The 15,427-nt window shown below is 40.7% G+C and overlaps 1 protein-coding gene across 4 annotated transcripts in view; it reads right to left on the reverse strand.

Annotated features, from left to right (window-relative positions):
- Positions 1-960: 960 nt before the first annotated feature.
- The window catches only part of LOC131249383 (protein ROOT HAIR DEFECTIVE 3 homolog 2-like), a 55,775-nt gene continuing 41,308 nt past the window's right edge, over positions 961-15,427 (reverse strand). For 3 of the 4 annotated variants that reach the window (XM_058250132.1, XM_058250130.1, XM_058250129.1), the window contains 10 exons: positions 10,859-10,937; positions 8,778-8,943; positions 7,573-7,697; positions 7,129-7,391; positions 6,951-7,047; positions 5,379-5,552; positions 5,195-5,299; positions 4,143-4,237; positions 3,922-4,018; positions 961-1,525 (listed from right to left, as the gene is read on the reverse strand). In XM_058250132.1, coding sequence (XP_058106115.1) covers positions 1,238-1,525; positions 3,922-4,018; positions 4,143-4,237; positions 5,195-5,299; positions 5,379-5,552; positions 6,951-7,047; positions 7,129-7,391; positions 7,573-7,697; positions 8,778-8,943; positions 10,859-10,937 — 1,489 coding nt within the window. In that variant the 3' untranslated portion in view covers positions 961-1,237. Of the gene's footprint in view, positions 1,526-3,851; positions 4,019-4,142; positions 4,238-5,194; positions 5,300-5,378; positions 5,553-6,950; positions 7,048-7,128; positions 7,392-7,572; positions 7,698-8,777; positions 8,944-10,858; positions 10,938-15,427 lie in introns of all 4 variants that reach the window. The other variant, XM_058250131.1, reaches the window with a different exon arrangement.

The raw sequence follows: 15,427 nt of genomic DNA on the forward strand, positions 1-15,427 counted from the left end.
AGTTGGAAGGTTTCTCTTTAATCATCCATTATTAATTATAGGTTTGACCATAATGATCAAATCATCCTGAACGTGGAGTTGGTGTACATACCTAGTTTATCTCAGGCAATGATGCACTGAAGAATAGAATTCATGGGAATATAAAACCAACCAAAAAGTCTGAACTAAATTTCTTTTTTTCTTTTTCTTTTTTATCTATAAAATCCTGAGAATTATTAAGCTAAGAAATATAGAAACTAGCAACTAAACACCCCCCTAAAAATTGCTCATATGCCATTGGAATTGCAGGACTAGATCCAGTCCTACTATAACTAAATAACTAAAATTGAGGGAAACAGAAACACACCAGTGCAAAGATGGTGTTCGTGCAGATTTGGGGGGAAGCACAAACATAAGAGTGCTCCAAACCTTGTCAATGGCGCGAGGGATGCTAGGAGCAAGCCATGATGCAAAAATCACACCAATCAGATGATTCTAAACATCAGATCAACTGCATGAGAAATTAACAATCAAGAACGAGTGAAGAAACAAAACAGTCCAATCATTGTCTTGCAATATCTATTCGATAGATCTCACTTTGTATTGTTTACTATTACAAATAGTACTTTAGCACTTTGGTTTGATGATTCTAACCATGCAATCTGCAGCTGGTAATGATCAGACTGTTGTAACAAATCAGCCCATTCAAAGGGTTGAGACCATGTTGACACCTAATAGTTTAAACTAGAAAAACATGATACAATAAAATGCCAATTCATGAGAGGACCATGGCACCCACATGAGTAGCACATTTCAATATAATCCCACAAGCACATGGGCTGCCATCTATTTATGATTGTGGAACCCATCGAAATCAGTGATGTCCACAAGTGGGAGACTTGTGTCGTGAGTAAACTAACCATTAAAGGCATTTCAGCCATGTTTATCTTGCAGGTCCAATAAATGCTAAAAAATGAGTCATGTTCTAAAGAAGCCTCTTGCAATATAAAAATATCACAATCCGGTATACAGTCTACACCAGAAGAACCACAGGAAAATACTCTTTACCTGACCTTTTTACAGCACATATATGCAGAAGAGATTGCACCTTCAGTTTCTACCAATACAAACCCTTTTCTCATCTCTGGAAAGAGAATAAACTACAGATTCAAACATCTTGCATCTCCATTAAACTGGAGCCAACAAGCGCCCTCGACCATATACTGTACACATTGTGCCCTCTAATAATGTCGCTCGATCAAGATTGGTCCACCATTTCACCAACTTGTCTGTGTCTTAGTGGGCCTGAGTATTCAATCCCCCTCTCAGATGATGACTCACAAGAAGACAAGGATGATGAGTCAGGCACTGAGGCGGCCACCGGAGTCTGTATTTGTGCTTGGCTCCTGAAACTCTGTGACGCAAGAGATGGGACGGGCCTCGGAGGTTCAGGGTTCCAAGGCATCTGGCCCTCGTCCACAAGCCGCCTTAGAATGTTCGTGATGGTAGGGAGGAACCTTGACAATATTGAAAGAATCCCTGGCAGCTGCACACATAGACCGACATTGGAGAACGGGTTTATTGAACATTGTATAAAGCACATCAAACCATAGTGACAAATCTCATTCTCGACAATTTCTCAGCCTGGAAATTTCTCTGAGATTTTCAACTTTTGAGGTTTTCTTTGGGTATTTTCGGGAAAAACTCATGAAAATAAAATATGGAACTTTTTTTTTATAATAAAGTTGTAAACTATTAAATAAATTTAAATTTTAAATGTATTTATATAACAAAATCCCTAGTGTTTTACTATTTTCACGTTAATATCACGCAAACATCACAATAAAAACACGATATTTTAAAATTTGCCAAAACTTTGAAAATATTGCGGTAATATAATTTAATGTACCATTTCAAAATCTCAATGATATTTGTCACACTGCATCAAATGGCTCAAATATCCACCATTTAGGGCAATCTCAACATTGTCGCCTAAGCCTTATCCCAACTAATTTTGGTTTTCTCACTTTCAACTAAAAGGGGTTTGTAGAACATTGTATGAAACTAATAATGCCCAGCTCTGTCTTAACAAACTCATAGATCACTACCAATACCAAAATAATATTTAAATTTTTACAATAACATATAGAACTTCAATTTTTTTAAAAAATTATTTGTTAGCATTACATAACCTTTGCCAAGCAAAAATAATGAGAACAGTAACCCAAATAGCTAGGATATCTAAGGTATTCCAAAATGGTTACGTAACATATTAGTGTAACGGTGGTAACCACTACACATTATGGGGTTGTAATGGCTGTTACGGAAAAATTGACCGATAACGGCCCATAATGGCTTGTACCAGCCCGTAATGGTTCATTACAGGGCCGAATAGGTTTTCTCTAAACAAAAAATAATAATAATAAATAAATAAACATAACCCATATGGCTGTTATGGCCACCCTTACCATAATGGAATACCTTACAGGACATCAAAGCCAACTATGTGGTATATGAATCCTGTTTTGCCAATCTATCCAGGCTTGAAACAAGACTCCTAGAAAACAAGAAAGAAAAGTGATATCACTTGATGACTAATACAAGAAGATAGTAAAACTCGGGTCTCATAGCATCAGGTCCGGTCAGGCCATGCCTGGAACAAATCCAGCTTGATGCCACCCTTACATTGAAGGGAGCACTCATGGCATGAGCTTGTCATGCCCTTTCAAAACACTATCCCAACGAGCAAATGCACTTCAGTCACAGCACTTCCATTGGCCATGGAAACATGACGATATGAATCTAAATAGCGGTTTCAGAGAACAACTTATCTAAGGACTGAAACTGGTATGACTTGCCCCAATTCACATTTCAGTGGGTCAGTTTTGGTCATATTTTGGTCCCACATAGGTCCAGTGACTCATTTCATCAGAAGCAAAACCCGTACGACTTGGATGAAACAGAATCATACTGGATGAAATTTTAAACCACAGGCAATAGACAACATCCCCCAACAAACCATATTGGAGCGTTTGTTATTCTACGAGAATCTGTTTGTGCAAGTGTACAAGACACAGCAACAAAAACAGAGATACATCAAAACCACAAGTAAATATCGTGATATCAGGAAGAAAAAAGTAGAGAAAATAAAATCATTAGCATAAAGAATGCCCTCATACATCTGTCGGAGGCAGCCTACATGAGTGTATTCCGAAATTAATACATCCGTCGGAGACGGCCTACATGAGTGTATTCCGAAATTACATAGAGGATGAGAAAACGTTTGAAGTAACAGATTAGCCCACTAAAATAACAAAATAAGGTTCAAGAAATAACGTGCGATGCACATCTTACTGTTATTGCCTAGTTTCTCTTATACAATGCAGTATGTCATGGTATATGATAATGTCTCAAACACATCTTGTAGTCTTGTAGATAAGAAGTCATGTAACTAGCTGCATTTGGGGCCCACTGTTGTGTGCATGGAATCCAACCCGTCTAGTAAGATTTCCCCACCATGAAAATGGAGATGCCCCAAAAATCAGGTTGATCCAATTATCAGGTGGGACACACCAGAGAAAACAATAGACAACCATGCATACGCCTCCAAATTTATGTGGTGGCCCACCTAATGGTTGGATGGGCCTAATTTCAGGTGCATCCTATGTTCACAGTGAGGTGACACTGCAGGACAGGTTGGATACAGCTTACAAAACATGACAGGCCCCAACACAGCTAGTGGAAGGAAATTCTCCTCTATAACTAATTGTGCATGAGACATTCTCTATGTTAAATATACAGCTAAATATATGGATGACTCAACACGTCAGTGGGCAGCTAAGTAACAGGTCAAACCTAACAAGGTCACTCACCAACTCTTAAATCAGTATGAAAATGAACTTCAAGACATTGATCGTATCAACTGAGAATTTTGTTACTCACAAAGCCATTGCGGAACTCCCCTGGGATGTCAAGCTGAACCCATAGGGCTTTCGACAGTAAGAAAATAACAAAAAACACCAAGAGGTATAGAGGGTTCCTGTTTATCAGCAGAAGAAACACAAATGTCAGTTGGAGATCTGCACGTAGGAGAAAAACAGAATTGTTTAAACAGTTGCAAGGGTTAAAATTAGCAATCCGACAACTCTACTGGTGTTGATTACCTCAAAAGAAGCATAACTTCATTAAACCCAAGAACAACCATTGCAACAATTGCCCACGGAGGAGGTAACCAGTTGTTACTACGCCTATGAGCTTCCTGAAGAAGACATAAAGAATATCTGGTATGAGGAGAATGAGGATGTCTCAAAATAGTGCAGACACACAGGATAATATTTTAAATATCACTAGGTGGATATTTCTTTAGGAGCTGTTTGAATTTGTGGAAAGTATAGGAAAAGAAATATGGTTTCTTGAGAAAACCTCTTTCCCACGTTTGTTATGGTCGAAATCATAGGAAAGTGCAGAAAGTGCATTTCCAACACACAGAATGTACTGGTCAAATCTGGTGGAACTAGTTTGCAAACTTCAGGCCTCTGCCCCATTGGGGCTCTCATAAGTGGGAGCAACTGTGAGGTATCAAGGAATGCTTGACAGGGATCCTTACTCTTGCTCCGGTGGTAGACTCTCAGGAGTTTCAACACCGGGTCAAGGGTTTGAGTATCCATAGGTGGTGAAATCCCACTATGGCGTGAATGTGTGGGGTGTGTGTGCATATAAAAAATAAAATAAAAAATAAAAAATAAAAAAAGAAGAAGAAGAAGAAGAAAGAATGCTTGACCGCGTTTCCTCTCTTTTAAGTTTGGGGTTGAACCAGCTCCCCCCTCAATCCCTGCATTTAAGGGACTTATAGAGAGGATCTTAGAGGTGAGTGAATTCTCACTTTTCAATACAAATCTCCAAATTATTTTCTCACCGTTTCCCCTCAGGAAGCACATTTCCTTTCCAACCCTTTCACATTATATCTCGTCATTTGCTAGGCAACATTTATAGAATAATCTTTTCTGCAACTACGTGTGCGGGGTCCACTGTGATGTGTTTTTGAAATCCGCTTGGTCCATCATGTGAACCCCCTCATCCTGTTTGGGCCCATCTTATGAATGGATTGAATGATAACTTTTTCTAGTGGCCTGAGCCAATGCAACCAAAGGAAATCCTGAGAAACACCAAGTGCACACGAAGAAAAATAAAACACAATCTACAGAATGAAACATACCTTCGCAGAAATAGCTTGAGTGACAGCATACTCAGTTTCTGTTTTGAACTGCCTCCATAATGATTTGCATTGAACTGGCGTGATCAATGTATTCTTCGGAGAAACCTGGTTGAATTGCACATCAGTACTACATCTATTTCTTTTAAAAAAATAAAATGAAAATGAAGCCATAATCAAATTTTACATCTTCCCATGAGCTTGAAGCAAGTCGGTCAGCAGAAGAACTTATTATGCTCCTCTCTCTGGCGACAGCAACTGCACTAGTACCATCCATAAGCACATGAAAGAGTATATTCTCGATCTTATCGGATTTCTTGTCCAAACGTATCGCAGCCATTACAGACAGAAGTTTCAGGGCCTGAAGCATCATGGTAGGATCTCAGCAAAACAAGTAAAAGGACAGAAAATAATAGCATGGACACGAATACAAGTGCTAGAATCCAACACTTGAACCCGGCTTCGTATTTGTGATTCCCCAAAAATGAGGTGTGTGGATTCCACACTCCGACATGCATGTGCGTGCATGCAGAAAAGGGGGGGAGGGAGTGAGGGAGGGAGATGCTAATGCCCCCACCTCCATGGGATGGTTCATAACTTCCCCAAAGCTTTTAAGTGAAACATGGCATGGTCGGGCAATCATTCATACCATTATGGACAAGCCATGGATGAGTTGAACCCTTTCAGGGTGGGTGATCTTTTATAACCACTAATTTTTACTGGCCTGATGTCATATGGTTAGCATTATCAAATCAAAGTGCTTCTTTGGAATCCTAAGATTCAAGTGGAACATTCCAAGATTATGATTGGAACTATTTTCTTTCTTTTCTCCACTCGATATTGACTGTCCATTTTTCTTGCTATTGGTCAGATGATTATGATCATCGGATCAGAGTGATTTTGCCACACGTATGTATGTATGTTTTAAATAGCAACTAGAGTGTAGCGTAGCATTCATCCCTCTAGGGTGTGTAGATTGATAGTTGCACATATGACAGATGCGCAGTGCTTGTAGATTTATGGTGCCACATCTGGGGCCTTGAAGATGGCCGATGGCACGTGGCAATGTGCAAACTAGGACACCAGCACATGTGAGGCCCATGAAGATGGATGGTGGCACATGTGGTGCAATAGCACACTTTGGTTGTAATCCTATGGTGTATGTTATTGGGAATATGGTTGCATAATGGCCCATTTGGTTACACCATCAAAAATATAACCAGGTACCTTATTATGGAGACATTTGTCTACCTAAAGCCTATCTGGATAGGCTTGCATGCACAGGCTATTTATCTATCATGGTTGTTGTTTGTCAAACACCCTTGATGGAGATGGACGGAAAAGCACATGTTGCACTTGTACACATTTGGCACAATTGCACATGTGGACATGCATGGTGTGTAGATTGATTGTGGCACATGTGGGGCACTTGAAAATTTACAGCAGCACGTGTGGAACTTGAAGATGGATGGTGGCATGTGCAGCGCATATGCGCACACATGAAGCCCACCCAATGATTTCACCAGCCTGAATTGTGGACTCGGGAATGCCAATGAATTGCCCATACATTGCACAGAAGTGCTATATTGGTAAGTGTAAGGAGAGTGGGATACTCCTATTCTTCTCTCTTCACCTGGCATGTTTCCCACAGCTCCATGTCTATTTTGTGTCAAAACGTTTCAACACGGGTAAATTATGATGAAAATGCAACTGGCATTGAAAGACTGCAATAAAAGAGAAGCTAGAAAAAGTCTAATACCGCAGCACGGGCATCCCTTGTAATCGCCCGAATGTCTTCCTTCCCAGTCCAAACCCTAGGCATCGAATCATTGTCATGGCTAAACACTGTCGAAAACCTGAAGATTTTCCAAAGGTTACAACCAGCACATAGAGAGAGAGAGAGAGAAAGTAAAGAAGAAACACAGATAAACTCCTACCTATCCTTCATACGGATCAGAACTTTCCCAGCTTCTTCTCTAGCTTTCTTTTCCACCACACTCCTTGCAAACTCGACTAGATTCCTAACCATATTATCAAAAGTTTCTTGGTCCAATTCAAAACCAGCAAGATCGGTTGAAAATCTAGACACCACAACCTCAGTCTCAATTTCAAGAAGCTTTCTTATGGACGCCCAGGTATCTTGTCCAGCGGCATCAAATAGCGATTCCACAGGTTCAGTTAGCGCTTTGCTGAGTTGTTTCTGTATGTTAATAAGGGATGCCAAACTATTTAGCTCGCAGAAGGTCATATCGCACAAAATTTTTAAAAAATAAAAAATTAAACACTAAATTCTTTTGTTGCATCATTGTGGACAGAAAATAGAGAGAAATAAATGTTCATGAACTTGTCTGATTCCATGAAACCAATTCCAAGTGTAACACCTCATAATGAGCTATCATTTCAGACAACTTGGTACTGCAGACAGATGCTGCATGTGCTTCAATATCACGACAAAGCTTTTCCCGGACTTTGGAAGGATCCCAGTCTGCCTGTTGTATGGCCACATCTGGAAGCAAAGAACTCATTTAGTGAGCACATTTAGCAGTGTAGTATCAATATGCCTAAAAAGGATATCAGCATATAATAAAGTTCATAGAAAGTTCATAGTAGGAAGTTCAAGAAGTTAAGGAATAACAACATAAACTGAGAAAACAAGACTGGAGCAGGAGTGTGCACAAAAGCAGAGTATGGAAGCAGTGGCGCTGAAGGCTGGGAACTCAAAGGAGGCATGGGTTAAACATATATTTGCAAAATATACACTATTAAGATAGATATTCAAGACAATTTATAAATCCCTCCCTCCTTCCCTCCCTCCCTCCCAAGAGACCATCGTGAGAGCAAACAAGGTGGGCCCCACCGTGATGTGTATATGAAATCTACTCTGACCATTAAATTTGATGCATCACATTAGGACCAGGGCCAAAAAATAAGGCCAATCCATGATTCAAGTGGGCCACACCAAGGTAAACAGTTGGGAGTGAACTATTTAACCCATTCCACCACCCAACACCATACGACATCACAATGATCAAGATGAAAAATGGAACATGAAGAAGCAAAGAGAGAGAGAGAGAGAGAGAGAGAGAGAGAGAGAGAGAGAGAGAGAGAGAGAGAGAGAGAGAGAGAGTGTGTGTGTGTGTCTAGTTTTCCAAAATTTTGTCATGTTTTCAAAATTTTCCCAGTCATTTGCAAAGCACTAAAAAATGATCTTGCCACATTTTCCTGGATCTGAACTTTGCAACTCTGCTTAGCATTCAGAACTGTAAAGAAAGGGAAAAAGAAAAAAAAAAATGTGCAAAACATGCCCACTGATAACTAGGTGCATCATTCATATCCACTATATAAAACACAATATCAGATAATACCAAAGCAGTCGCATTCTTATGTAAGAACCAGAATGATTTGAAAATGCATCATGCTGTTCAACACGATCTAGCATAATAACAGACATATTACTAGGACAATGAACACAAAAGAGCCACAATGGTGAAAAGCTGGGTTAAAAAATAGCCACTAAGGTGAAAAGGTGGATTGCAAAATAGCCACTATCTAAAATCATAAAGGAAGATCGATGTTCTAAAGATACCTGCACATCCTTGATCAAACTCAAGCATACAAGACGTAGTAATGTCACGAACAGATGCAGCAAATCCTTTCCCCCTCTTCATCGATTGTTCTAATCCATTTTTGAAATTATCTAGACTTTTAGAACGAAGATGTCCCAACATGGCTTGGTAAGCAGGATGCACAAGCTGCAGAATACATAAACAAGGAGTGTGAAACAAAGATCAACATCTCATTGCCATCAAAGAATATACATGTAAGAATCACTATGCTAATGAGTAATAAGAATATGTGGAGCTTCTTAATCATCAATTGCAGCCTCTTTGGTTGGACAGCGAAGGAGCTGACTTTCAGCTGCTCCATAGAGTCCAATGTATTTTTCACAATGAACATTATTTCTTCTGTGGAGAAGCAATCCATCAGCTCCATAAAGTCTGGTGTATTTTTCTCATTGTGTGTTTCTTTCAGTGAGGAGAAAAAAATCCAGTGCAATTAGCCAGGAGAAGCAATTAAGTAATAAGATTCTTCATTGAAAAAGCAATCTGGTTCAATTTCCTGGCAGAAGAAATTAAGAAATAGGAAGTAAATAGACAAGAGCAGTAAAGACGGCCCCAGTAATGAATCTAATGATTAAGTTACCGTCAAGCATTGCAGGTGATAAATTCCCATAAATCTTATCATTTTATCAATAAGTTAAGCATGCAAAGCAACAGACCTTCCTCTTTCTTGGATGACAACTTTTTATCCAATAGTGAATCATTCATTGTGTCATTCATAAAGAACTCCCCAAAATAGATGAGTACTGAAAAAGTATAAAATGCCTAGGGGGAAAAGGAGGTTGTGAGCATAGAGAATTATTTCAGACAATTGAAATTTGGTTAGTGAATAATTACCCTTCCTTCTAAAAGGTTTTCAACTACTAGAAGACCTACTGAAACAGACAAATGGGACTGCTGGGAGGAGCCAGAGTTAGCAAAAAAACATGGAAGGGGAAAGTAATATATAGAATTAGGAGAAGAAATGGGAAGGAGTAGACCGCAGAATTACAGTACTATGAAAGTGGAACTTGGCAGTTCCGACTCCTCTTTCCAATGAATCTCAGGATGAGTTGCGAAAGAATCATTGGAAAGGTAGGAACATATAAAGAGGGAAAGCCCAACCTTGGGGGCCTACTGTGAGTGGGGAATGGGAAACTCTTTGGGGAATATTGCAGAATCATATGTAAGACAATAAGGGGAGAAAGATCAGAAAAAAGCCATAGACTAGTTGATCTAGTGTTGTCTGAAAGCACCAAAGCATAGTCTGTGTAGTGAATAGTGATACATGGACAACATCCACTCAATCCCGAGGAAAGAAGAGGGCTATTAGAGGGCAGAAGCCTGTTGCAACAAGTTGAGCACAAACCTAAACATAAGAGAGCCACACAGGGATGGGAGAAAGAAAAAGTGAATACAAATCTCAGATGATATGGGATGGAAGATAGGTCAAAATTCCAACAATACGCAGAATTAGCAATGACAAACAATAAAGTAATCATGACTCATGAAGATTATTTGAGGCACTGGATGAAAATGAAGGGGGAGCTATGACCATACCTTTTTTGACTCACATGTATCAAAATCCAGCTCTGAATGTAATTAGATGAACCAGAGAAGCAAACAGACCAAATCATTCCGCAAAGACCAACAAAAGAAAATTACATTAACAGTGTTCCAAAGTGGCAAATGTAAAGATTGAGTAGAACTGTGCCTTTCAAAACAACAATCAAGTACAACTGTACCAATTCAGTAAAATGAAAGTCCTTGAGCAGCTATTAAGGATAGAGAAGAAAGTCATAAACAATGGATGATTCTAATTGACTACAGTGATAAATGAACTATTTTGAGAAAATTATCAATAAAAACCTATTTAAGAAATTCAATTTCCTCTTGCATAATCAATTCATAAAATATTATGCATAAATGTTTAAAATTAAAATAAAGGTTCAATAAATGATTACACCCATTGAGGAAAAAAAAATGTTTCAACCTAGGAGAATGTGTTTGCTTTTTAAAAAAGAAGGGTATCCTGAGAAATAAGAAAAAGGGTACAATATGGCCTCACATGCAACGCCGTGGATTGCAATTGTTGCCTTTTTGCAGTCCGAACACCTTCATCAAAATATATGGCTTCCATATCATACCTATAGCAACAGAAAAGAATAAAAAAATATAAGCAAGAATGTAGTTTCAAAAACCCAATTGATAGAAGGAAAGAATGGCAGACCAACAACTAAGGCGATCACATCAAAGTAGAACTATTAAAATGGGACCACATGCAAGATATCTCTTGCCTTGGACTTTTTTTTCCATTAATAAATAGATGAAAGACGACAGTCAAAGAAAGTGTCAATTGCACAACCTTGTTGATGCAGGACGTGAATTTAAATATGATATACAAGATTTCAGGCTTAGATCACACCAATTCAGAAACAATCACACAAATTCCACATCCCACATGAAAATCCAAACATTCAATTAAAGGGGAATCTATGCGGATCCAGGCCTACACACGTTAGGGCTGGATCAATGAAAATTATGAACCAAACAATACTCAAAGGGAAATAGAAATCAACCACACATGCATAAGAATCAGTCCCTAATCCAAGGGATTCCCCAATCTCAATTCAAGGAACCCTAGAGTGAGAAAAGGAGCAAATCAATTAGGGATAATGTAGTCTAGGGTCAGGATTTATGAAATCATGTAAAAAAGAGAGGGAAATAGGAGAAAACCTAAACTCGAAACAGTCCCTGCGTGTGGGCAGCGAACCAGGTGCGGGCGCACGTGCTTCCGAGGCTAGCCGCACGTGTGGTGGGGGATAGAATCCAGAAACGGACTCCGAAGCCTTGGTCGGCCAGGCCTGGGCTGCAAAACCCCCAAATCTAACGTCGATCCGAGCTCTGGTCTGAGCGTGGTGCTCCGCCGAAGTTTCAGCTTGCCTGCGGGCCGAAATCTGGAAACCTACTGCAATGAAGAAATCTGATGCAACAAAAGGAGTGAATCCAAAGTACAGATAGTGGAGGAAGATGGAAAAGGAGATGATGGAAGATGGGGGTAAATCAGGATCGATGTAACTTCACACCACGGTAGTTAGCCCTTCGAAAAGGGAGGGCTTCGCACCCACTTTTGAATTCTTTACAACTCACGAAGAGAGCAGGAATTTTTTATTAACTTCAATGAATCAAAAGAACTACAAGGGGTGCCTATTTATAGGGAAAATCCTATACCCCAAAACTCGCACCATGTGTGCAACCTATTACTTGGCGATAAAGTAAACTAAAATAAAAACCAAACAGAAAAATCTAAAGCGTTCACAATGTTCTAAATAATAACAAAAAGCAAAACCTAAAATATGAAATCAATCCGACGAGTGGGCCACAATCATGAGATCCCATGATGGGCTTTTCTTAATTATCGGGCTCAATCTTTTGAACCAAATTTCGTCTTCTAGGTAGGAGGCCCTCCCTGGACATTGTCATCGAGATAGATCGATGGTGGGGCCCTCCTACTCCGTGCGTACGTGCGTAGGTGAGGGGACGTGCGCGCGCATATGCGCAAGATGTCCCCATCAATTCTCCTCGGCTGCGAAGATTTCGCCACTGGCGAAATAAAACTCCTGAACCACTCCAGGACATCAAGATCAAGTCTCTAAAGCTCCTCCGCAGTGAGTCACGTGCTGTCTGAAGCTGGGCGTGGCTTCCACTTGACTAGGTACTTCTAAAACTTGTCGTCTGACGTTAAAACTATCTGATGGTCCAGGATATCCTCTATTTCCTCTCTACGTGTGTGAAGGTTAGGTATAAGAGGGAGTGACTGAGAAGAAATGTCAGGAAAAATAGGTATGGGAGGTAGAGACTGAGAAAATGGGTTGGGACGGGTAGGTATGGGAGGTAGAGGCTGGAAAAATGAGTCGGGACGGGTAGGTATGGGACTTAGAGGCTGGAAAAATGGGTCGGGAAGGGTAGGTATAGGACGTAGAAGCTGAGAAGATGGGTCAGGACAAGTAGGTATGAGAGGTAGAGACTGGAAAAATGGGTCGGGACGGATAGGTATGGGAGGTAGAGGTTGGAAAAATGGGTCGAGATGGGTAGATATGGGACGGAGTAACTGGAAAGATGGGTCAGGACGGATAGATATGGGAGGTAGAGGCTGAAAAAATAGGTCGGGAAGGGGCCATGGATCAATGTAAAGGTCTGATGAATCAGGATAGTTAGGCGAAAGGCTAGACAATGCATCAATGGCCTCTTGAAATACAACTAAATCCTCCACATTGAATGTGGAACTAATTCCCATGGAGGGTGGAAGATTTGCCATATACGCATTGAGACCGTTTCGTTTTATAATTTTGACGGGTCCAGCACTACGCGCGTGTAACTTACGAACGGCCCCCGAAGGATACCGCTCGGGCCTGATGCGGACCATCACAGAGTCCCTTACATTGAATTCTTTGAAACATTTATGCTGGTCTGTAGAAAATTTGTAATGTTCATTACTAGTAGTGATCTTCTACCTGATTTCTTGATGTCATGAATGAATATGATGCACAAAAGACTCTGCAGGCTCTAACGGCCTATGGGACAGTGACATAGGGACAAGATCAATAGGTTTCTCAGGTTTATAACCAGTAACGACTTCATATGGACTGAGACCTGTGGACCTATCGACGGAACTATTAAACGCAAACTCGGTTGTAGGTATTACGGTGTCCCATATTCTGGTGTGCTCTATATCCCTCCTAGGGGGAGACTCATCCGGTAGATCATCAGGAAAGACATCACGAAACTCATCTACTACCGGAATGGCCTCAGTGGATAACTCTATACTAGCCTCTGGGGCACTCTCTCTAGCCACAAGGCCGTACGTGTTGTGCCACTCAAAATAGTGGTCTTGATACCCCTGTTGGGGTGGGTGCACAGGTGCATGCCCATGACTGATTCCTTGGCCACCTCCATTCATTGGTCTATTCTCCTGACCACCTGCCTGAGATTGGACATCTACCCCAATGCTGGGATTTGTCCTAGCGGAGGCCTTTAGTTGGGTAATGCGTGCATCAAATTGATCAAAGCGTTGGTCTATATATTGTTCATAGCACTTACCCAAATACTCGATTTGCTGGGACAACTTGTTCATTGATTCTAGCAGTTGCTCCATATTTAGTATAGGGTGCAAGCTAAAACCATGACCCGTACGTGTGGGCATACATTGGCTAACTCAACCTAAGGACTTTCCATGACGACTATATGCGTCTAAAAACTAAATGACCCTACGAGACTCTATATGAAGGAGACTACACACCGTTATGAAAATTCAGCTATATATATATATATATATATCAGGGACTACGGTTTTCTATCAGCTATATATGATGGACTGGATGCATGAATGACTCAAACAAACTAAACCCTAAATATTTGGTGAATTCCCCTACAAGAACCCTAGGCTCTGATACCAAATTTGATGCAGGACGTGAATTTAAATATGATATGCAAGATTTCAGGCTTAGATCACACCAATTCAAAAACAATCACACAAATTCCACATCCCATATGAAAATCCAAAGATTCAATTAAAGGGGAATCTATGCGGATCCAGGCCTACACACGTTAGGGCTGGATCAATGAAAATTATGAACCAAACAATACTCAAAGGGAAATAGAAATCAACCACACATGCATAAGAATCAGTCCCTAATCCAAGGGATTCCCCAATCTCAATTCAAAGAACCCTAGAGTGAGAAAAGGGGCAAATCAATTAGGGATAATGTAGTCTAGGGTCAGGATTTATGAAATCATGTATAAAAGAGAGGGAAATAGGAGAAAACCTGAACCCGAAACAGTCCCTGCGTGTGGGCAGCGAACCAGGTGCGGGCGCACGTGCGTCTGAGGCTAGCAGCACGTGTGATGGGGGACGGAATCCAGAAACGGACTCCTAGGCCTTGGTCGGCCAGGCCTAGGCTGCAAAACCCCCAAATCTGACGTTGATCCGAGCTCTGGTCTGAGCATGGTGCTCCGCCGAAGTTTCAGCTCGCCTGCGGGCCGAAATCTGGAAACTTGCTACAATGAAGAAATCCGATGCAACAAAAGGGGCGAATCCAAAGTACGGATGGTGGAGGAAGATGGAAAAAGAGATGATGGAGGATGGGGGTGAATCGGGATCGATGTGGCTTCGCACCACGGTAGTTAGCCCTTCGAAAAGGGAGGGCTTCGCACCCACTTTTGAATTCTTTCACAACTCACGAAGAGAGCAGAAAAAATAAAGCAAGAATTTTTTATTAACTTCAATGAATCAAAAGAACTACAAGGGGTGCCTCTTTATATGGAAAATCCTATACCCAAAACTCGCACCATGTGCGCAACCTATTACTTGGCGATGAAGTAAACTAAAATAAAAACCAAACAGAAAAATCTAAAGCGTTCACAATGTTCTAAATAATAACAATAAGCAAAACGTAAAATATGAAATCAATCCGACGAGTGGGCCACGATCATGAGATCCCATGATGGGTTTTTCTTAATTATCGGGCCCAATCTTTTGAACCAAACTTCGTCTTCTAGGTAGGAGGCCCTCCCTGGACGTTGTCATCGAGACAGATCGATGGTGGGGCCCTCCTACTCTGTGCGTAGGTGAGGCGGC

The sequence above is a fragment of the Magnolia sinica genome, chromosome 6, assembly GCF_029962835.1.
Source record: "Magnolia sinica isolate HGM2019 chromosome 6, MsV1, whole genome shotgun sequence".
Taxonomy (NCBI): domain Eukaryota; kingdom Viridiplantae; phylum Streptophyta; class Magnoliopsida; order Magnoliales; family Magnoliaceae; genus Magnolia; species Magnolia sinica.